We start from the raw sequence: 23,270 nt of genomic DNA, 5'->3' as shown, positions 1-23,270 counted from the left end.
TACAGGGATGCACTCGGTCTAGGCGCAGTTGTCGGACCACACAGTCCACCCATTACAGGTCATGCAACCGGTCCCCCTTCTTTGCTGCTTTTTCATCAAAATTATGCAACTCTTTCAACATGACAGTGCTCATTGATTTATCCACCTGTGTCACTCTCCTGACACTGTACAGTGGTTTGGTTGTTCACAATGCACTTGTTACACTTTCTCCTGGCTCTTGCCAATGGGTTTTCCCCATAAATTACAGTTTTTGGGCTTCTCTTGGCTTGTGCCAATGCGTGCTTTCTTATATGATTTAGAATTCTCTTTGCTTGGGCCAATGCTGGCTTTTTTTATAACAGTTCTTTGCATCTGGTAGATTCACAATTTTTCTTTCACTCTGATCAATATTTACAAGTGCCACAACTTGCTTTCACTCTGTTTGCTATTCCAAAATGCTTACAATTTCTTTCATGTCATTTGGTATTCAAAAGTAATTTGCTTTCTTTTCATTCTGTATTCAAAAGTACTTTGCTTTCATTTAATTCGGTATTCATAGAAATGCTTGGCTCGGTTTAAATTAGTGTTCGTTATCGGTTTTACATATTCGCCTGCCAACCCAGTATTCCTCCTATCTGGTACACTCACCAGTCGGAGGTTACGGCTTGCTGCGAGGTCCTCGACCGCCACAGGTTCTCTCCTTCACCTGTGGTACCCTGCGTCTTCTCCCAGCGGCTATCCATGACTCCCCACACCCACCAGTGCTCCTCCTTCGCTCTGTCATGCTGGCTTCCCTTCTGCGGTCTCTTACCGTCCTTCAGTTCCCTTCCTGCTGCATAAACTCTGCATCCTTTCTCAGGTCTCCTGCTCTCTGATTGCAACACCGCTGATCCGGAGAGGTCTGCCTGCACCCAGCAGTTCGTAGCACTGCTTCGAAGCAGATTCCATTTACACCAGGATGTCGACTTTTAAAGTTCCCGCCACTATGATTAGTCCAGGAAAGACTAGACCGGTCACTATAGAAACGGCAGTCTGATCTTGTTCTTGCTGCCCTCGTCTCTGTCCCAGTACTAAACTGGGGTTTCTTGGGGAATGTTTAACAGGCAGAACAGGGAAGGGGTTGACAGTAGTCTATTAAGGCATATAGGGCAGTGGATTCATTATGAAAAAGAAATGGGGGATACCATGTCTCACCTAATGCCGTCCTCTCCCAAGTTCCCTCAACCAGATGATGCTCTCTCGCATATCCACCCACAGGGTCGGGATCCAAGAGTGATGGCCTTTCCATGGCCACCCGAGAGGAGGATCCAGGGGGAAAAGAAGTGAGGACAGCCTCAGGTTGCTCACAGCTGTAAAAAGGGACCCTCGGGAATGGCAGGTGAGAGAGGAAAATCTGTGTAAGGACAAAAAATCTCTGAAAGGAGCTGTAGCTGAATGATAGCAAGCAGACTCTCCTCTTGAGTCAGTAACATGACAGAAGCTCCGGCGTTGGACTTGACAGGACAATAGAGGAACTAAGAGGAGAAGGGAAGGATGACTTCCAGAATATAGAATCCAGGGAAGCATGGAAGAGGAGGAAGAGCAACAGGACCAGGAAGGAAATAGAAAGCACGTCAAAACAGGAAAGGGAGATTCCAAGATGGTGGCCTGCAGAGACAGACAATATTTTATTAATTTATAACTTATATAGCGCAGCTACTGACCCGGAGGCTTATGGGCACTAGACAGACAAGACACAAATAGACAAATAACACCTCTTAATAGCAGTACCGGTAAGACAGAAAGCTCTCAGAATCAGACTGGCATTAAACAGAAGGGCTTTTAAACCCTTTCTGAAAACTCTAATGGCGGTCTCCTCTCTAAGATTAACAGGCAGACCGTTCCAAAAGGCAGGCGCGGCAGAAAAGAAGGCTCAATTTTTCACTTGTGTTAGCTTGCATGAAGGGATTTTTAGGTGAGAGCGATTGATGGATATCAGACTATACTTACTTTTGGGATCAGGACCTCCTTTAAGTAAGAGGGACTAGAGTTTTTCAGACAGTTGAAAGTAATCACCATTACCTGGAAACATATCCTTTCATTGATAGGAAGTCAGTTTAGATCTCTTCTGGCATCTGATATATGATGTCTACTCTTCTTGTCAGTAATAACTCTCACTGCATTATTCTGTATGGCTTGCAGTCTATTGGTTCCCTTTTTGATAGACCTATTGAAAGACTACTGCAATAGTCTATGCTAGAGCTTATTAGAGTTCGTGCAAGAGTTTTGCGACTTGTTCTTGAAAGGAAAGGACGGGCATTTGAAAGAAGTTTAATATAATATGCTGAGGAGGCAACAAGGCTGCTAATCTGTGCCTTCGTGTTCAGGTTGCAATCCAAAAAGACCAATAGTGTTTTTACCTTCTTTTTGACATCTATAGTATAATCTCCAATTCGGATTTGTGTATATTGACCTTCCATTTTACGAATAGTAGGTTCTGTCCCTACTAGCATTAACTCTGCTTTGCTTGTATTGAGTGACAGACCATTGGCACACATCCATTTGTGGATAAGGTCATAGATTATGTTAATAATGATAATAATAATAATAATAATAATAATAATAATAATTTAGCATTTATATAGCGCTACAAACCCTCAGGTATCTGAGCGCTGCTTATTATTACCCACGGTGTGTGGTGCTCATTTATCGACCTCGGAAGGATGAAAGGCTGAGTTTGGCCCTGCCGGGATTCGAACCTGCATTTGCAGGATCTACACTGATGTCAAAGCGAGCGCTCTACTCGCTGTGCCACTTGACCGTTAGTTTCATCCTCTGAGAAGATACCAGTGGGGGGGGGGGGGTGACACATTGGGTGTCATCGGAATAATTCGTAAATTCGATCCCATTCATTGGTGTCCAGAAAATCGAGGAACGGAACAGTAAAAATATTGTAAAATATAGGGGCGAGGCAAGCTCCCTGCGGCACTCCCTGAGCCAGTTCTTTGGGAGCAGCATCTGCTATGTCACTACTAACTCTCCAGAAACATCCCCCCTAAGAATGATTTGACCCACTGAGCTGCTGACGATGGGAATACCGCTACCTCCTCCAACCTGGTGACCAATGCAGTATGGTCCACCAGGTCGAAGGCAGCAGATAGATCCAACAACATCAGCATACTCGTTTTTCCCTGGTCCATGGGTCGTAAAAGCCTAGATTTTAAATCCAGCATGGCTGTTTCCGTCCCATGTTTATCTCTAAAGCCGAACTGCCTCTGGTTCAAAATATTGACAGATCTTAGGTGGGCAAGAACTTGTGTATAAGCCACACTATTTAAGATCTTCAGCAAAAATGCCACATTAGAGATAGGGCGGTAGTTTAGCGGATCGGCAGGAGAGAGGCTGGGTTTCTTCAGCAGAAGTGTGACCCACGACTGCTTAATGCAAGCCGGCCCGAGCAATCTCTAAAAGATGCATTTATAAACCTACACAGAATGGGTATCATCGAGGTTCAGCATGCTTTGATAGCTAAGGCGGGACAAATATCGCCCTTGCATTTTGATGGTTTAAGTTTTTCTATGATCACCTTGAGGTCGGCTTCACATATTGGTTTAAAAGAGAACAAATCTTCTAATTTTCAGATTTTAGGATTAGGCAAGATAAAGTTTTGTTCTTTTTGTATGTCCATTTTGTTGGATAGTAAGATTCTATCATTGATTTTGCTAAGTTTTGCATCCATGGCTTCTTGCACCAGATTGCACCAATTATCTCTATTGATAGTATCCTCGTTATTTCATGTTGTTTCCAGCTCCCTGAAAACTTTAAAAATCTCCTTGGGTTCAGACTGAGCTTTTGCAATCCGATCGTCAAGGTAGCCTCTCTTAGCCGTAATGACAGCTTTTTTAACGTTTTTAACATAGGGTGTATATGTTTATCACAGTCCAAGAGCACATTTTTCCATGTATAAAGTGCTTTGGTTTTATTGCTCTTCATTTCTTGTAAGCCTTCAGAGAACCAACTATTGGTCTCTCTCTTAATTACCTTTTTATTAAGCCAGGGTGCTATAGTATTTACAGCTTTCTGCAGAATATCCTGATACCAAGCTGTCATTTCATGGACTGAGCACTCATCCTTAGTTTTCTCTTGCAGCTCACGAATCCATGGATCTAGGGCTGCTGGCGACAACTTTTTAAGGCTTCTACAACGCAAAATACTGGAGGGGAGTTTTTTACGTATTACCATTTTATCCAAGGAAATCTCGAAGTGGATAAAAGAGTGGTCAGACCAGGGACCCAGCTAATGGTCAAACTGGTAGGAACTATGTTTAAACCTAACAGCCAGTCAAGGGTGTTCCCCTTCAAACGCGTGGGTACGTGTGAGAGGGCTCTATCTGGGGATTTAGCATACGGGTCACTGGTGTCTCCTAGCCAATAACTAAAATCGCCTAAAAGCAAGACTTTGGATAAAGGTCTTAAAACATTAAAAGAAGCTCAGAAACTTGATTGATAAAATCCTTCATTAAAATTGGTCGTCGATAGACAAGGAAGATGATCACTGTATTCTCATCATGTAATCTAATTTTGGCATGAAGAATAGCGCAATTGTCTATATTTATAACATCCACTCTCCAAACATCCAGAGAATCTTTACAAATTATGGCTACTCCGCCCCATTTGCCCTCACATTTGTCTTGGCAGAGTATATTATAGCCATGTGGAATGGCCAATGCGAGGGAGGGGCCCGCAGCTAAATAATTCCAGGTCTCAGTAACCGCACAGATATCTATGTTCTGCGTAGAAATGTATCAGGTGGCTTCTAAGGCGTGTTTCAATAGTGATCATGTATTTATTAATAAGCATTTAAGTTTATAAGTGGTGTTGGCCTTGGTTACAGTAGGTGGCAGGATCTCAGACAAGGTCACAGTTTATCAAATTACTTAATTGATTTTGATCGTCCAAATTGTGTCCGACAGACATTGTTGGTGCATTAGAGACCTCCGTGATGGGTCCACTGTTAACATCGCCTAAGGAACCCTCATTAACCTACCTTTGGCAGTCAGAGCAATCGCCTTTCTCAGGAATAGTTCGAGAATTCACATTCTGAATGCATGTGCTGGAGGCTACAGCCATTTCCAGAAAATGAGCTGTTCTTCTCAAAGAAGAGCAGCTCCGTCCCCACAAGGCCGCAATACAAGCATACATAAAGCAATGTGTGGTGCTGTTGCGGAAGGGTTCGCAAAACAAATAGCGGGACGCTGCCATGTTGGCGTACACGGCGTGGAGGGTACATGGCAAAAGGAAGCAGATCTGGTCGGCTTGCTGCGCAAGTGAGGGACAGCGAGCAAAGATACCGAAGCGGCTCAGCTATGTAATCCCAGGCAATTGGAGAGGAGAGTAGTGGACCAGGAGTCGCCGCCTCCGGTGGGGATTAACCTTGGTGCAGACCGTGCCGTGTGCAGTCTCCGAGCTGCAGGGACGACCAGAGAAGCAAATTAAAGGCAGAGCCGGCCCCAAAATAGCATGGTAACCGGGAGGTGAGTGTGATGACTGCCTCCGGTTCCAACAGAGAGGAGGCTGGGAAGGTAGGGTCTGCGACAGAGAGCACATCGCACATGAGTAGAGCGCCATAGGGGTAGGGGCCAAACATACTAACAAAGCAGCAAAGAAAGCCCTGGTGCAACTCTTGGTGGCAGAAGACGGCTAGGGTGCAGAGGCCAACAGTAGGAAGGCTGAGGTGGCACAGAGGCTGATTTTCCACAAAAAGTGGATTGCCAAATAGGTCTATACCGCCACGAAATCAATGGGGGGGCCACCCGAGACCCTGTGGAGAACATTGGGAGTGACTACAGGCGCAGTGATACATCAATATAGCACCACCGCCATCATTCAGTATCTAGCAAGGAGGCTGGACCCAATCATCTAAAGAAAGTGCAAACCTAAAAGTCAAGACGCATTAACCTCATGTCTAAAAATAAAGGGCAGGCAGCTACGGCAGGGAAGAAACCTCCCCAGAAGCGCCTGGCCAATAGTATCACGAGACTGGGGGGCCCAGAGATACCACCACAGGCTGTGTGAGGTGCAGAACGTATTGGGGCAGGGGGATCCAGAGGAGGCAAGTATGGCAACACCCAGGGAGGACATGCAGCAATGGTTTAAAGAATTCCAAGACCAATTTATGGTGTGAATTTAGTCTCAATTTGATCAGTTAAAGGCAGAAATGAAGCAGTAACTCCAAGACCCGAGTGTAGATGTCACGAAACTGGAAGAGAGCGTACACCACCAAAAGAGCCCTACAGGAAATGGTGGAAGACACAAAAAAGAACGATGAAGTCCTGAATACTTCTCACGCCTCTCCCGCAAACTGGAACTACAATGTGAGGACCTAGAAAACCGTTTTGAGGAGATCTAACATACGGATCAAATATCTGTCGGAATCCGTGGAGGCAAAGATCTGAAAAGTATGGTGCAACAGATATTTATAGACCTCCTGCCTGGGGAAAAAGATGAGATTGTCCATATGGACCGTGAAAAGTAGAACCCGGATCAAGAACAAGAGATGTCTTGGCGGCAATAACCCCCTATGCCCAAAAACAGCAACTACTGGGAGCGGCACGTACCTCGGGCTCTTTAAGCATCAATGGAACAGAAGTTCAATTTTATCAGGATCTGGCCCAGAGCACGCAACAAAAAAGGAGGGCTATGGGGCCGGTGGTGAGATTGAGATATCTAGCTCAGAAGCAAGTGCGATATAAAAGGACTTTCCCTTTTGGACTGCTCTTCACATGGGATGACTGACAACAGCAGATTACGACTTGTGCTGAAGGAATGCAAATTCTGAAAATTCAGGAGGACAGTGTGGAAAGTCGAGATAGGAATAAAAGAAAGGAGTGAACGAGCAAGAAACTGTGGGAATGGAAAACAGTAACGAGGAAATCCAATTCAAAAGGTAAGGAGTGAACCTGGACAAAAGGAGGCACACGAGTTGCGAGATGGCTTAAGATAGATGCAGGAGGGTGAGAAGTTGAAGGAACGGTTATTTTGACAAGACTTACATTTGCTACGACTCCTTCCGACAAGCAAGTTGGAAGTGTGAGAAACCTGAAGGTGTCTCCCTAGCAAGTCGCCGGAGATCTGTGTTCCAGGTGGCCAGGACACAGCCATCGCTATTGGATCCAGTTCCTGGGGGTGGACCAGTGAGGGAGGATCACCTGTATGGGAGTAGGAGACTGATGGGTGAGACGCGGTAACACCTTTTCCCCATCCTACCACGTAGGGCATTCCAAAACACTGCCCACCTACCCCATTTCCCACACAAACACTTTTGCACAACACGAAAGACAACAGACTAACACTAGAGCCTTTTATCCGACATATCCCAATACAAGGGTCAGGCAAAGACAGGCAATTGACCAGAATCACACACACCAGACGGCCCTTTCCCTTCCACACAGGGATAAAAGGTGGAGTACAAAACGAGCAAGGCCAACCGCACGACGTGAGAGCTAACTCAGCATGGCAGTTTAAGAGGAGGAGAAAGACAGTGCATACCGAGAAGGTGGCAAGGAGAGAATCAACCTTGCCCTTTCTAACCAAGGCCTGTGAAACCTCAGCAGAAGGAATCATAAGACCGCGAACAATAGCCAGTGTGTGTTGCAGCAGATGTCAACGGCACACAAGACCCTCCTCTGCCGATTACCAAGCCGGGGAGAGACGCTTGTCTCTGTGGTACCAACCTTGATTCCAAAGAGAAAGAAAGCCAAGCGGTTCATCACAGCCGGTGAGTCGAGGGGAGAGTTGATAAGAAACCGAACTGTGTTGAACGAAAAGTAGCCAACGGGTAATTTGAACTTTGAAAGTTTTAAATAAAATATTGATGAAAGAGGGGGAAAACCAGCAACAGAGGAGTATGGCACCACGTGGGTGCTCACGCAGGAAACTCTGGGCGATTACCCGAAGGTAGAGACTAACGTAACCAGAAGGTCTTGGGAAGAGTTGAAAAGAGGTCAAAGTGGTCATAAAGGGGTCTTGTAAAATTCTCTGTTCTGTGAAAAGGTCTTTGACCGACAGATGATTGCGAAGCGAAGGAAAATTAATCCCACTTGGTAAAGTGAGTGCATGAAGAACTGTTTGTAAAGGTTGGCAAGAGTGAACCCGGCAAAGAGATGCTAACAAGAAGGGGCGAAGCAGTGTGATGGCAGTCAGAGAACCTGACCAAGGGATGTCCACAGTGAATTGTTTGAAAAGACATTAAGATTTGTGAATGCAAGAAGCATTGGAAGACCAGGGGACGTGACTTGTCCCCCTTGTCGTTTGGGTCCGAGCCTAGTCGAGGGAGATCCAGAGGTGAAAAGTCATCACCCAAAGTCTGTTTGGAAAGCAACTGTTTGTTTGTCGTTGAATACATAAGGCCCTCGAAGGAAAGAGACTTTTATTGAAAAGAGACTTAACCATCGAAGTACCCGATAGCTGGAACAGAACAGTCGGCTCGTGCTGGGAAAGTTTGAGTGTGTGTGCTGTGCTCAGGATATCCACCTTGTCCCGTGCTCAAAACGTGTGGAAGGGAGACCCCTAGCAATCACATTCTGACTTATTATTTGTGAACACTTCTTTCTTTATTGAAACCCTATCCAACACTATTTCTGCAATTGGGGTTAGGAGTGGCTCTGGACGTCTCGGAGGTCACCCAGCAGAGAGTGCTCCCGCCCACTCTTGACAAGGCCAGGGTACTGGTTGTGTCGCAGCATCACTATGTTAAGCGCTCTCCTGTCAATATAATTTTCCAAAACAATGTGTCCTGGCCCCAAACCTACCCAATGTGTCCTGGCCCCTGCTAACTATGCACCTTGCAATCCCTGATCGTGCATGCTTCCTCTCATCTTAGGCCGCGTGCGTTCCCTTGCAATTTTAGATTGTGTTAGCTCTCCCGCAACTTGGGCTGTGTGCATTCCCTCGCAATCCCGATTACGTGCGCTCCCTTGCATCCTGGGCCTCGTGCGTTCCCTCGCAATCCTTTATTGCATGTGCTTCCTCTAGGTCTTTCTTCTCCACTCGGCCGTGCACCCTCTGCATTCCCTGCAGGCTCTCTCCTCCCCCCTTCCTAGCTCCTTTCCCCCTGACCTATTGTGTACTTTCTGTGATTTTGTTGTCCACGGTGTGAGAAACCTGAAGGTGTCTCCCTAGCTCGTCCCGGGGATCTGTCCTTCAGGTGTCCAGGACAAGGCCATCGCTATTGGATCCAGTTCCTGGGGGTGGGCCAGTGAGGGAGGATCACCTAGATGGGGGGGTCCTCCGGGCGTGCGACACTGACGGGTGAGACACGGTATTCCCCTTCCTTTCACTCCTTTCCCCATCCTCTCACGTAGGACATTCCAAACCACCCCCTCCCTCTTTTTTGACTAACACTTTCGCACAACACAAAGGACAACGGACTAACACCAGGGACGTTTAACCTGACATGTCCCAATACGAGGGTCAGGCAAAGTCAGGCAATTGATCAGAATCACACACACCCGAGGGCCCTTTCCCTTCCCCACAGAGATAAAGTGTGGAGCCTGAGAACACAGTACAAGCAAGGCGAGCACGGCAGACTGCACAGCTACGCAGGCGCGGCAGTTCAAGAGAAGGAGAAAGGCAGCAGGAATCAAGAGGGTTGCGAGTAGAGAAGTGACCTTGCCCTTTTCAACCCAGACCCGCAGAACCTTCATGGAAGAAAGCCTAAGACTGTGCGAACAAGAGCACAAGTGTCTTGCAGCAGAGGTCAATGGTACACGGGGCAAGCTTAAGCCGATAAGCAGGACCGAGGGAGGCTCCCGCGCCCGTGGTACCGGACTTGATTTACAGGAAAGTCCAAAGCCAAGCGGTTTATCACAACCGGTGAGTCGAGGGGAGAATCGATGAGAACCAGGCTGTGTTGAATGAAAAGCACCAAGTGGCAAGTTTGAACCAAGTTCATAGCCAGACTGTCACAGTAAATGTATGGAGAAGCTAACACCATGACACAACAGAATACACATACTACTCATCGGAACATGGTGAATCTTCCAGAATTGACCTCTGGCTTCTATCTCAGTCACTAATCCACCAAGCAGCACAGAATAGTATATTGTCGCTCATGTTTCCAGGATCACTCCCCCATCACACTCGTACTGAATATCTCTACTAAATACACATGGCGATTTAAATCAGCAGCATTGCTGGACCCAGTGTTTGAGACAAATTTGCTTGATCACAAACAGACTGAGAAGAATTAGGGATCGGTTGGATCCACAAACACATTGTGGCAAATTCAAAGCCTATATAAGAGGCATTGCTATTGTCTTTGAGTTCAGTTTGCTCAGAAATATCTGTAGGGAGTTCAAGAAGTCTAAACGGAAGTTGAAAACTCGGAAGCTACAGCACGCAAAGGATAGTTCTATACAAACGCTAGCAGAAATGCAATAAAAGGTTGATATCTTTTGTGCTTTAGTTGACCAGTGTGACGAATCATGGGATCACATCACTTCTCGCCAGGGGGGGGACTTTCCCTCGGAGGCTAGGGAGCTGAGCCTCCTTCACAAGATTTCCCTTAGGGGTGGCGGAAAGCGAGACCTCACAGGGAGAGACTCCCCTCATGGGGACAATGACTCCTGTTCTGTGATGAACCCCCTAACGCTCTTGCCCTCGAGTCCATGAAACCCATAAGGTCGGCTGAGAAATAATCTGAAAGCACTACTACATGCTATTGCAATACTCCTTCCTTTCTTCCTGGAAATATTGATACCACCGAAGATCAGGAAGACTAAAATGGACAGTCGGCTCTCAAGTCATCTTCCATGAGTACTGTGAAGAAGATTGATGGAGTTACACAAACTACTCCTTTGCAAAGCACAGAGGGTACTGGGAAGAGGTGGCCCCAGGGAGGGATGAAGAGTAAACATCGGACACAAACAAAGGACTGTGATGCTCCACTGGAGAGGAACCAGCTGAATGACATAAAATGGAGAAAGGACCCAATGAGAGGGGAAGTAGGCATAGTAAGCGAAGCAGGCATGAAGCCTGGCAGACCCGGGAAGTTCAAACCTAGAAGCAAGAAGCTACATCGGGGAAGCGGACCTCCAGTTGGGAGGACACAGACATTAGATTGCAGGAGTCTTTTGCAGGCTGACACAGAGCAGCTGCGAGACAGCAGCACATGCAAACCAATCACGCCAAGCAGCACACAACCCACTTCCTCCCAGTATGTCAACAATTTAGGACATGTATATAACATATATAGTAGATTTGCATCTTCGCCTGCACACCTTTGGCATCCGCACGTACACTCTACATTAAACAGTTGATTTCTGGTAGGAGGATAATGCAGCCTGTTAAGAATTTTCAATTGATTGAGCCTGAACTTGGGAGTTGTACGAGATTTCTTTGGTTAAACCACAAATCTGCCCACATTCTTTCTCTGAGAACTCCACATCTAGGTCTCGCTCCCATTTCAGCTTGCTTATTGAGGTTCTAGGCTTCATGTCGCTAAGGATACATTTGTACAGTATTGACACACTTTTTTCCCAGCCCCCACTGCAGCTTCATGCATCTACATCCCTAGATTGATTGTGGGCTCCTCTGGGAAGCACGGCCAGCAGGCTTTAAAAGTTGATCTCATTAGATGGTAGGACATCAACTGGAGGGGGAGACCCGGACATGGTTCCCAAAGTCTTTTCAACTGGCAAACTTAACCTGAGAGTACATATCTCCAATCTTACAAACACCTGATTCCTTCCCACCCCCTTTCCAGCAAGGCATCCGTAGTCGGTGGCAGAGCTGGCATCCCCCACAGTGGCACCAGCCTACTGTAGGGGAACCTTACACACTGCATTTGTGACAGTCTGATCCAGGCTGCTTTTGTTGCCCCCACTGGGTCGAGTGAGCCCCCTGGTGCATACTTTCCCCCAAATAGTAGTGACTGTAGTGGAACTGAACCGGCCACCCATCTTTCCAGGCGTACATGCAGTGGGACATCAGGTTGCTCATTCCAGAATGCTGCAAACAAGGCTTGTGCAGCAAGGCAGTATACCTCAAAATGAGGAGCCATGAATTCTTCCTCCTCCCAGGGGCGCGCCATCGCCAATCAACTGAGCCTGGCGTCCGGTAACCCCCACAGCAAGTCTGAGCTAAAAGATTGAAGTTCCTTAAAAACTGCGCGTCCAGGCTATGCTGGTACATTATTAAACAGGTATAACAGCTTTGACAGCACTATCCAGAACAGGACTGCGAGACTTGTCCTTGGCCTCAAGCCCTGGGATCGTATCTCTCCAGCTCTGAAATCTCTCCATTGGCTCCCAGTGGATGCAAGGATTAAATTCAAAACCCTCTGCATTGTCCACAAGGCTTTCTGGGGCATGGGTCCAACATACCTTCAGCTATCCCTCTGCAAATACCTCCCATCTCGAGTACTCAGCTCCTCTACCTCTAACTCCCTCAGGGTCAGTCGTTTCTCAAAGAAACGAGCTGGGGGTAGATCTCTGTCTTCGGCTGGGGCCTCCCTCTGGAACAGCCTCCCTGCTACTCTAAAACTTGAGGAGAACCATCTCTGGTTCCGAAAGCACCTCAAGACCTTCCTCTTTGCTTCTGCCTTCTCTCCTCCTCTCCCCTGCTGATTCTACTCTCCCTCAGCACCATGCACCTGGCCACCCTCTGTCCGCCAGACCCAGGTACCTGCTCATCTTGCCACCCTCACGAACTGCCTCCGGGCCACCCCTTGCACTGGGGTCTGTATCTGTACCCATACAGCCCTCCCGTTTTCTTCCTGCACTTTCAGACCTACCCGGCCTGCTGCCTTAAACCCAGCACTTGCCACTTGCTGACTGCACTCCCATTGTTGGTTGCCTTTTTATTTATTATTGTATTATTATTTTTGTTTTTTCCTCCTCGCTCCGCACTCTTCTTTTGTTGCCCCTTCCATGCACTTCTCCCCCTCCCCCTAAAATTCCGATAACAGGCCATCAGTGCCTGGCGCTTTCCCATTTGGTAACCCTAAGATAGCTTTGGCAACCTCAGCCAGTGCCATAGGCATCTCCAGTGCCTTACTCGCCTGACAACATTGATGCTGGTATTCCCTTGAGTTATCCCTCTATTTCCTCTTGTGTAGCAGTGCCCTAAGGCTTGTACAACTTGTAATAAAATGCATGGAATACTGCGTTAATGTTCTCTCCCCTGTGGACTAAGTCCCCAGATTCCGTGGTTATGTAAGCTATGGGTGTTTTACTCGATTCCCGTTTTACCAGGCAAGCTAATAAATGCCCAGGCCTATCTGCCTCCGATGGCCCTATCGGCTGGCCATCGGTGGCCTTTCCAGGTATTTAACCTGCCTATGCGCTAGGTCCAGAAACCTATCCAGTTCAGACTATGTGAGTGAGCAGTCTGGGTGTGGGATCGCGTGCATACCAACGTTGGAGCTCTCCTAATGGTGCCTCTGTCCTATTCATATCTTGCCTTATCGTTCACGATACCCCAAACTCTGATGCAATCACCAATCCTCTAATATACACTTTGAAAGCCTGCCATAGCGCATCAGAGGAGAACATTTCCTTGGAAATAGTAATATTTCGTGAGGCGGAGCGAGAATACTGCGACCTGCAGTGCTTCTGGCTTGAACCACCAGGCGGGCCTGCTGGTACCTTCCGACGCCCAGTTCATTATTAGTACAAGGGGCGAGTGATCAGATAGGGACCTCGGGAGAATAGTACAATCTGTGACCTTGGATAACAGTGTCTTACATACAATCCACAGATCTATCCTTGAGTTCATATCGGGCACGGAGGAATAGTAGGTATACTCCCGACAATCCCTATGGAGAACTCTCCATGCATCCACCAACCGTAGGCAGGTTCGTGCTGGCTGCATTGGTCATGACCAGAGGGTCTCAATTATATCAGTCCATACAAATATCGGTAATGGTGTTAAAATCCCACACCCAAATTATCTCTGCTCCAGAGTAGGCTGCTAGCAATGACAGAACATTGTTGTAGAACACGGGGTCATCAATGTTGGAGCCGTAGTTTTCAATAAGACTACCTCCCTTTTACACAGATATCCATGTACCAGAATTTATCGACCTTCTGGGTCAATGACGGAACACATGCAAGTAAATGGGAGTGTTTTGTGTATCACAACTATTACGCCACTCGGCTGGATGAGTATGCAGTGTAGTACCCCCATCCCAATGCCATCACACCTGGCCTGTGGCTCTCATACAGGAGTTTCCTGAAGGAATAAGATGCTGGTGCCCAGCCGGTTTGCATGCGCCACTATTATTCTAGCTTTCATGTAATTACAGAGACCTCTCACATTCAAGCTCATTAGCTTAATTTGGTTCTCCCTATCATGTGACCCCATCATGTCGTGGCATGTGCACATCAGCTCCCGAGTGCACGACACCTTGTACAAACCCGTCAGTTAACATAAAGTGTTTTTAACATTAACAACCAACAAACCTCCCTCTCAGTCGACCCCCACCCTCACTGCTCCCCAAACGACAGTGCTGTAAATCCCACACGATCCACCCGCGCAACAACTCAAACATTGTATATGCAGTCGGACTAACTGCTTCCGCTCGCGGCAACACAAGAGGATCTACTACCTATGTTCACCCAGTGTAAATCCAGGCATAATTGAATCATGGGTTACTAATAACTAATATCATACCCCTCCCACAGACAGATATAATACTGATCCGAACCAAGTCTTGGGTGAGGGTGTTACCGTGCAATCCGATACTGGGATTTTGGCTTCTATAAACTTGATTGCCTCCTCCGGTACTGTGAAGAAGTATATCTTGCCATAAAATTGAAAACGTAGTCTGGCAGGGAACATGGTTTGCAGGTTGCACTCCCAAAGTAGCTTCTTCACCCACTATAAACTGACACGTCTGTTGCTGTACCGCTAATGAAAAATCTCGGAAGAGGTGTATTACTTGTGAGTTAAGATGTAGTTCCTGCTTTTTTTGCAACAGTTTTAACAGCAGGTCTCTGCCTCTATAATTTAAAATCCTTGCGATGATCGGATGAGGGAAGTCTCCAGGATTAGGTCTTGGGGCGAGGGCCCTGTGGGCCCTCTCGACCGCGAAGTGGGGGAGAAGAATACTGGATCGCCCAGTAATCGCTGTAGCAAAGCCTCAACTGCCAGTTCCATGTAGGGTTGTCCACTGGGACTCCCACTATGCACACTTTGTTCCTGCGGGACCCAAGTCCCCACATTTCGCTCTCACAGACTTCATCGCCTTCATCAGCATGGCCACGGTGTTTTGCAACTCCTGGACATTTCTTCCATCGTATCTATCCTCTCCTCAGCATCATTGATACGCAACACCTATTTCGCCAGCTGTGCACGTGTTGCAGTAACATTTACATGAATGTCTAATTTTTCATGCACTACGGCAAATTCTTTTTGCATTGTGTCGAGCATTTGTTGGAGATGATGGTGTTCTGCCATGGGCTTGCGGGTGGGCTTAGTGTAGCGGTGCATGCACCCAGATTTTGTACTGCTGAAAGCGCATTTTGTCATGATAGGGTGCCCTAGGGCTGAGATTATCTACACTGCCCCCAATTATCCCCAAGAACACAGGGCATGGGTGGTAGAGCACAGCCATCTCCACGTGGTCAGTAGTCTGTGCCTGATCTTAAACAAGGGTGGGTCACCACACACTCTCCTTCTGGCAGCTCGTCCCTGCCCGGCCCCTTCAGCCCCTCTGAGTGGGCACTGTTTAATAAACATGAGTTTAGGTGCCAGTTCCGTGTTGGTGTCAAGCCTGCGCAGGGGGCAGGGGGCAGGTGGCAGAGACACTCACGGGCTCCCCTCCTCCGTTCAGTCTAGGTTCACAAAACTCTCCTTTAGTTGTGGGAGCCAGGAGGTTCCTGGTTGAGTGTCCCCGGTGGTCAAGGTCCTGATGGTCTGAAGGTGGAACAGCTTGCTGCGCTGGCAGTAACCATCCGAGCGCACAAGGTATGGCTTCCACTGGGAGACGGCTGTGGTTATAGGGCTGAGTAGAGGCTGCACCAGGCTGGGTTTTGACTCTGAGGCAACCTTGCCGTTTTGCACCCGACCGCTGCTGCTCACCGGTGGGTCTCTGAGTGCAAGGACGCAGGCTGTACTACGCCTCTCCTGGATGCACTAAAGATTACTCGATTCCGCGCCCGTCGGCCTCCATGCGCTAGCAGGACGCTTTGTGTACAGCCGCAGGGCACTCACGGCCGCACAGTTTGTGGTCTGTCTAAACTTCCTTGCTGATGGGCTCTCACCACCGTATCCCTCTTCAGCACCGCAGGTCAGACATTCGGGACACGCTGCAGAAGCAACCTCTCAGCGTCCCACTGCCATGCTGTAGAAGCGAGCCCCTCCGGTTTTGCTTGGGTTGACCAGATCACCCGGGACGATTTCTGCTCCCGGGGACCGAGTCGTGTGCTCCACAGTACTTCCCCAGCCGTCTGGTAGCTGGAAGTGTCAATTATCAGGTCACTGACCTGTATTGTAGCTGAATCTTTTTCGCCGCAAGCTGGAGCTTCACAATTAAGCAGCCATCTTGTGTGGCTGCTCAGCATCACTTAAACTGCACAGAGTGTTGTACAGACCTCTTTTCTTGCTGAATGGCGACACAAACATGTTTGCATCTGCATTGCCTTCTGGGCTACTCCAATTGATGCCGTTGCTGGTACATACGGACCAGTCAGGCATTATCCTGCGACAATCCACATCACTGAACCAGAGAAGACTTAATATATCTCAAATAGATCCAAAAGTGCTGGCAATCGAAGTGTCACTCGACGCGGAGAAAGCCTTTGATTCGGTGTCCTGAAGATTCCAGCAGGATGTATTGAAAAGCTGCAGGCTTGGACCATATTTTACCTTGTGCATTAGACTGTTATATACCGCCCCGTAGCCATGATTAAAGTTGGCAGTGCGCTATCCTCACAATTTCAATTAGGTAGAGGCATGTGTGCTGTTGCCTCTTTTGTTCACCATAATTGTAGAACCACTGGTAGGCATGCTAAGGAATAAACACCCACATTGTGGCATCGAACTGGGAACCAACCCTCAGATAATATCCCTTTATTCAGATGATATACTGCTGTACATTAGAGGTTCCCACAATGCCAGCCTTCTCACGACATGGGAAGCTGAGGTGGGGCTGTTTATGTCTTCACCACTGGAAGATCGCTTGTCACCGCCACTGTGGAAACCTTCTCTGGAACCATTCTTTTGCAATCCTGTGAGGTGTCCTGATGGGTCTGCACCACTGACGTCTGCATTGTTTCTTCATTTAGGCATCTTCTTCAAGAAGTTACCTGGAACTGTCTTGTGAGAACAGCGACCAGCTCCTGACATGAAAAGTGGCCTCTGGACCTGTGACCCCTGGGCTCCCCTCACCCGAACCAAGGACAGAAGATTAAAGACCCAGCTAATTACAGAAGACCTGCAGTGTCACCTGGAATAATCGGAGTCCGGAGGTAAGTGAACATGCCTGTTTCAGCCCCTCCTCCAGTCTCCCATAGGGAAACACTGGGTGGACAGCCCTTGTCCCTAAACTCACTCTGGCCTGGCCTTTGGTCATCAAACCTGGATCAAGGAACCTGTCCTAAGACTCACCTTCATAACAGGGTAGAATAGGGTACTCAACTTAATTGAAGTAAATGCTTACATTGCTTTAAGGAATTTTTCAATCACCACCACAGCCCACTGTATCAGTTCTGAAATACCTTCCCTGGAGAAACCATAGTGGAACTTGTGACTTTTGGGCACATGGCCCAATAAATGTTATAACACAGAGCAAACTTGATTGCGTTTCTTCTATCTACTCTATACCTGCCGACCACTAGTAAGTGATGTTATCTCGGAGGGTGAATGTGTATTTATGTGATATATGGTTTTTGATCATCTTACTCACCTGCGATATTTGTATGCGTTTTATGCTTAGTGTGCCAGAAAGACCTAATAAAGAATTGAATTTTCATATGCTTACTGATTAACTCAAATAATTGGTGTAATTCGTGTGGCCTCATTGGAGCCCTAGACCACTCTCACACTTTTCCTAAAACTTAGCCTTGACTGCTCATCCACCTACCTTGAGTGGGCTTTGCTAACCTCCATCAGTATCTTCCCTGTTTACCATAAATGGGGGGGTCTCCTAAAAATTCTCCTCCCCACAGATGATTATTGAAATCCATCTTAACAGAACCCTTGTCACAATCACTGCACCATGCACTCGGTAATGCACACATTCCTGTCATGCGCATTCAAAGCTTCACTAGGGAATACTTGTGAAGGTTGGGTGTAGATAGTTTTGCTAATAAAACAAAAGCATTCAGGATCCTGTCAGAAGTGGCCAGCAATGTTGGGAGATACAATTATATGTAATAAAAACAGGTCATTGGAATTCAAATATTTCAAGTTGTCGAAGTGTACAGAGGAGGTTGTACAAACACTCACTGTGTAAGTCTTTCTTCCTCTGTGGAGGTTTGTGATCAGGAGCGGCATCAAGAGTGAGGGAGCGCATGACAGTTTCACACACAAACTGAGTACTACTGATATCCTCTTCACCTTCCTCTTGAGTGTTTTCAATCTTGACTTTTACCATGGAAACATCTGGAAAAATGTGCACGATGATAAGTAAAATAGGAGAATAGACAAAAAACAGATAGCAAATTAATAACTGCAACATTGAAGAAAAGAAAGTTAGAATTATCTGTAGATGAAGAGCCAAACACTGTTTGAACGCAACCAGGAATGGTTTCCTTTGAGGTGGGAAGGAAACCTGGTGTGTGGTTCACTGCCTCGCACAGTGCCAGGGAACAGGAGAGACAATGAGTGGCGCAGTTTCACGAGGTGTAAAGTCTCGGGAGGATAGCTCAGGGGCAACGCACTCGTCTTGGAAGCAAGACGACGCGAAGCAACACAGGTTCAATCCCCCGGTCCGCGATTAGAAACCTCTGGGTATTAAGCGCGTTATTAATAACCAATTATAATTATAAAGCAGTAGTCTCGAAAAGGTGTGGGCACTGGGGTGCCCTGAATTGTTGGGGGGCCCAACCAAGTTCAGGCATTGTTGGATTGGAGGTGCTGTAACCATGTGTATAATGGCTGGGCACTGGTATAGGCGCTGGTTCTGGCGAAGCATCCAGAGATGTAGAGGTTTCCTGCCAGGCAAAAATGCAGCTCTGCGTTTCCGTGCCCTGTATGTGGTGAAGGTGACTCAGGTTTTGGGGAACAAATTGTAAACCTCTGGGACTGGGGGTGTGATGGATGTGGGGACAGGGGGAGTGGTTTCAAATAGACTACAAATGCCAGAATGCAATTGGGAACAGTGGAAACTCCGGCCTTGCCCAGAGCTTCCGGTACAACCTCTCGTTGCACATGATGTGCTCATGATATCAGTTCGATACAACCCTTTGATAGCACTCTCTTCCAGACCATCTTCTTGACTCAGAAACAGATTCCCCCACATGCCGCTGTTGTTGCATGCACGGTGAGAGCACCACGCAGCGAGGCCAGATCATTGCACTTGTTTCCAGCGCGCTGCTTGGCTCCCCACTACAATTTGACTACAAATGCCAGAATGCAATTGGCCAAAAAAAAATAAAGTTAGGAGCCTTTGGGTCTGGGAAGGGTTGCCTAATTGTGTTTGAGACATGAAGGGTCAATTGTGATGTGATGATAACCCTACAATTTGCCATAGATGAACTCTTGTGTTGTAAGGAAGGCATGGTATCGACAGTAAGAAAGACAAGTGAATACAGTTCATGGGTGTTTATTGAACTTCAAAAAGGGTATGATATAATCCCAAATATACTGATGGGAGCAAGCTACAATCATCAAATAATAATAACGCAGTCCTAATGGTGTCTTGTCAAAATAAAAGGGCCTATACTAATAAACCTATTGCCAATCCTTACCTCTAAATACAAATAGTGTGGGGAATAGTTTTATTTATTTATTTATTGGTCACTTATTAGGTGCTTATACAATTAGCAAAACTGTTTCAAAGCGCCCACAGGGCAAAGAAGGGTGGGGACAGGGGAAGGTAGACAATGAATTACAGCAAGAATAAATAATTGCATTGATAGTACAAACAAATAGTCAGAATAAGGCAATGGGGCCAAACCTACTGTGCCTTGTGAGTTTTCAGAACGTGCAACTGCAGATATGAAAGAAGTGTTAAAAAATTATATGTCAGGAGGTTAAGGCCGTTGGCTTCCCCTTACCTAAGTTTTCAGCAGGGACAAGGCGGTTTACTCGAGCGCAGCACAGTCTCTGGTTTCTTTAGCACGAGGAAACAGTTCGATCATGAGCATCAGGACCTTCTGTGCGTAAGTCTCTTTGCTTCTCAAAGTCTCTTCATTCAGAGGGCCTGATGCAACCAAAGAAAATGACTAAGTTCTTTTTCTGTTTGGATTTTCACAAGTATTCACTTTAGGTGATTCACTTTTCACCCCAGATACCCCTCTCAGTTGGGCTCAGATCTCTTTAGCACAATATTCGTAGGAGATTCTTTTTCGCCGGGCTCAGATCACTTTCTAACACAATTAGTCTCCCTCAGCCGGGCTACGACCAATTTCAATTTACATCAAGCATCAAAGACTTTCGAATGCGCACATGGTTTGGCTTGACCCGTTACAGGGCCACTTTGATTTTACAATTTCTTCCCTTTAACATTTGTCACCTTTTGGTTGGACACCTAAGAGACTTTCGAATGAGCACCCATGTGGTGCTGGACCACTTTGTTTACGGTATCGAATTTTAGCTTCAAAGTTCAGTCACTCGTGCTGTTTTACTTATATTTGCGGTGCTTGCCACATACGCTTCATGCACTGTTTTCTTCAATTTCCTTAATACAATGTTGCTGGTTGCAACCTTGGTTTCCACACAGACCGGTTTGGTATCAGTCTCCCCAACTCAGCGGCTGTGCTGACTTCACTGGCGTCGCTCTTCTGTAGGAGGCAAGGACACTACCACGGCGGCAAATGATTCTCCCCACCTTGGTTATCGACACAGGAGGGCCCTGGGTACCTCCGACACAAAATGCAGGATTCTTCAGCTTTGATTCCAGGTCTTACGTTTCGAATTCACGAAAAATCATAAAAGCAACAGTCTTTCCTGAAAAGGTCAAGGGCACTTCCCTCCTTGCAATCCTCTTCAGTCTTGCCGTCTTTCGCCTTGTATTAAACTACCATCTTGGAACTGCTGCTTCCTCGTGTGCTTTGCCTCGCACAGAGTGTGCTTTCGTGCTGCACCTTTTATCTGTGTGGAGAAGTGTGATGGAAGTCAGGTGTGTCTGTAATGATAAGTAATTGCTTGACCCTGCCTGACCAATCAATTGGGATATGTCAGGTATACGGCTCAGGTGTCAGTCCTTTTCTCACACAGTGAGCTGTCCGTGAGAAAGTGTTTGAGTTGGAAAAGGGGGTAAGGGGGAGGTCGAGTTCCGAAGTATCCTACATGGTAGGATGGGGTAAAGGTGTAACAGGGAAGGGGATACAGCGTCTCGCCATCCACTTCAACTCCCGTAGACCCCCTCAACCAGGTGATCCTCCCGCACAGGTCCACCCCCAGGAACTGGATCCAAAAGGGATGGCCGTGTCCTGGCCACCTGTATGACAGATCCCCGGGGACTAGCGGGTGAGACACCTTCAGGTTTCTCACAGTGTGCTTGAGTGAGATAACCTGGAAATGGGGTTGTGAATTTGGAACCGTTGGGTCGTATATTGGAGTTGGCCTGGTGGAGAGGGTGGATTGACTGGGCCAGATGAGAGCTGTAGGTTGGGTGACAAGATGTAACTTGTCCCATTTCAGGCATTTCCGACCTATTTTGGTCACGAGGGATGATGTGTGACTGTTGCACGTACTACCACCCAGATTTAGCCTCGCAGACCACCCTCCTGCATGCTTCAGACCCGTTACAGTGAACGCAGGTGGATGCACGCAGAGACCTATTTACTCTAGCGCTCTTTCAGTTCTCCAGCACATAAAGGTTAAAGGTGCACGGGTATTTAAAATAAACACATGTCTTTGCGGTGTGATGTTTCTCTGTTACGGATTAGAAGCTCTGTTGGGTTTGGCAGCATTTTCTGTTGCGGCTTAGAGAAACAGTTTTAAAGTTAAATGAACGCATTTCCAGCCTTAACAAATAGGGCTCCCATTGCTTAAGGCGCTTATGCTTTTACTCATGTTCGGCTCAATGCCTCTCGAACAAAGAACAAGTTACTTAGCAACTGGTAACATTCTTTCGATTGGATGTTCCTCCAACATATTCCTCATCTTAGATGTATTCCATCCAGCTTTAGCTGCTTCGGAAAAATGTTCTCGGGAGAGGGCGCCGTGCATCGATGTCGTCGAGTCGATGGTCCCTCAAAGGCCCCTGTCGAGGGTGACGTCATCGGGTGTATAAGTAGCACACGCGGCGCCCGTTGACCTCAGCTCTGTTTTTCACACCTTCTTATTGGTTTCTCATTGTATAGACTGTGCCGACAGACAGGTATTTGCCTTGTGAGAGTTAGAGTGGCAATAACCCGGAAAAATCTACAGAGGGATAGGTTGGGAGGGCGATGAGGAATACGTTGGAGGAACTTCCAATCGAAAGAACGTTACCGGTTGGTAAGTAACTTGTTCTTTGAGTGGATTGTGTCCTCCAACGTATTCCTCATCTTAGATGGACTCCCAAAGTAGTATAGACAATTTCTTTAGAGGAGGGGTTAGATTTTATTTATTTATTTATGTATTTGTTTGATACCCCTAGATGGCTGAATATAGTATTGCTTTACCAAAATTCAGCTCCTTAGACTGGGAAGCATCCAGGCTATAGAATTTTGAAAAAGTATGCAGCGAGGACCAAGTTGCTGCTTCACAAATGGACCTTATAGGAACACTTCTTTGTAGGGTCGTCGAAGAGGAGATGCCTCTGGTGGAATGAGCCCTCAAACCTTCTGATGGGTCTTTTTATGCTAATCTGTAGCATTCTGAAATACAAAGCACAATCCAGCGTGATATTGTTTGTTTGGTCACTGACTGACCCAATCTTTTTCCTGTGTAGCCAATAAACAGTTGATCGTCCACTCTAAGCTTAGAAAGCCTAGAAATATAAAAGCTTAAAGCTCTTTTTTCGGATCCAACCTGTGTAACCTTTCTTCCTCCTTACTAGGATGATGTGGAGGATAGAATGCAGGTAAAACAATTCTCTGACTTAAATGAAAATCAGATACCACTTTTGGCAAAAATGAGGGTTTAACCTTCAACACAACTCTGTCATTATGGAACACAGTATAGGGTGGCCCAGAAGACAGAGCCTGCAATTCGCTC

General features: G+C 47.0%; 1 protein-coding gene across 5 annotated transcripts in view; it reads right to left on the bottom strand.

The window, feature by feature from the left end:
• The window catches only part of NBR1 (NBR1 autophagy cargo receptor), a 1,466,631-nt gene that overhangs the window by 545,759 nt on the left and 897,602 nt on the right, over positions 1–23,270 (bottom strand). For all 5 annotated transcript variants that reach the window (XM_069634202.1, XM_069634206.1, XM_069634204.1 and 2 more), the window contains one exon: positions 18,408–18,563. In XM_069634202.1, coding sequence (XP_069490303.1) covers positions 18,408–18,563 — 156 coding nt within the window. The remainder of the gene's footprint in view (positions 1–18,407; positions 18,564–23,270) is intronic.

This window comes from Ambystoma mexicanum, chromosome 13 (assembly GCF_040938575.1).
Source record: "Ambystoma mexicanum isolate Mex_15411 chromosome 13, UKY_AmexF1_1, whole genome shotgun sequence".
In the NCBI taxonomy this organism is placed as follows: domain Eukaryota; kingdom Metazoa; phylum Chordata; class Amphibia; order Caudata; family Ambystomatidae; genus Ambystoma; species Ambystoma mexicanum.
Note: the sequence above shows the minus strand (reverse complement) of the source record. Positions and strands in the feature narration are given on the sequence as shown.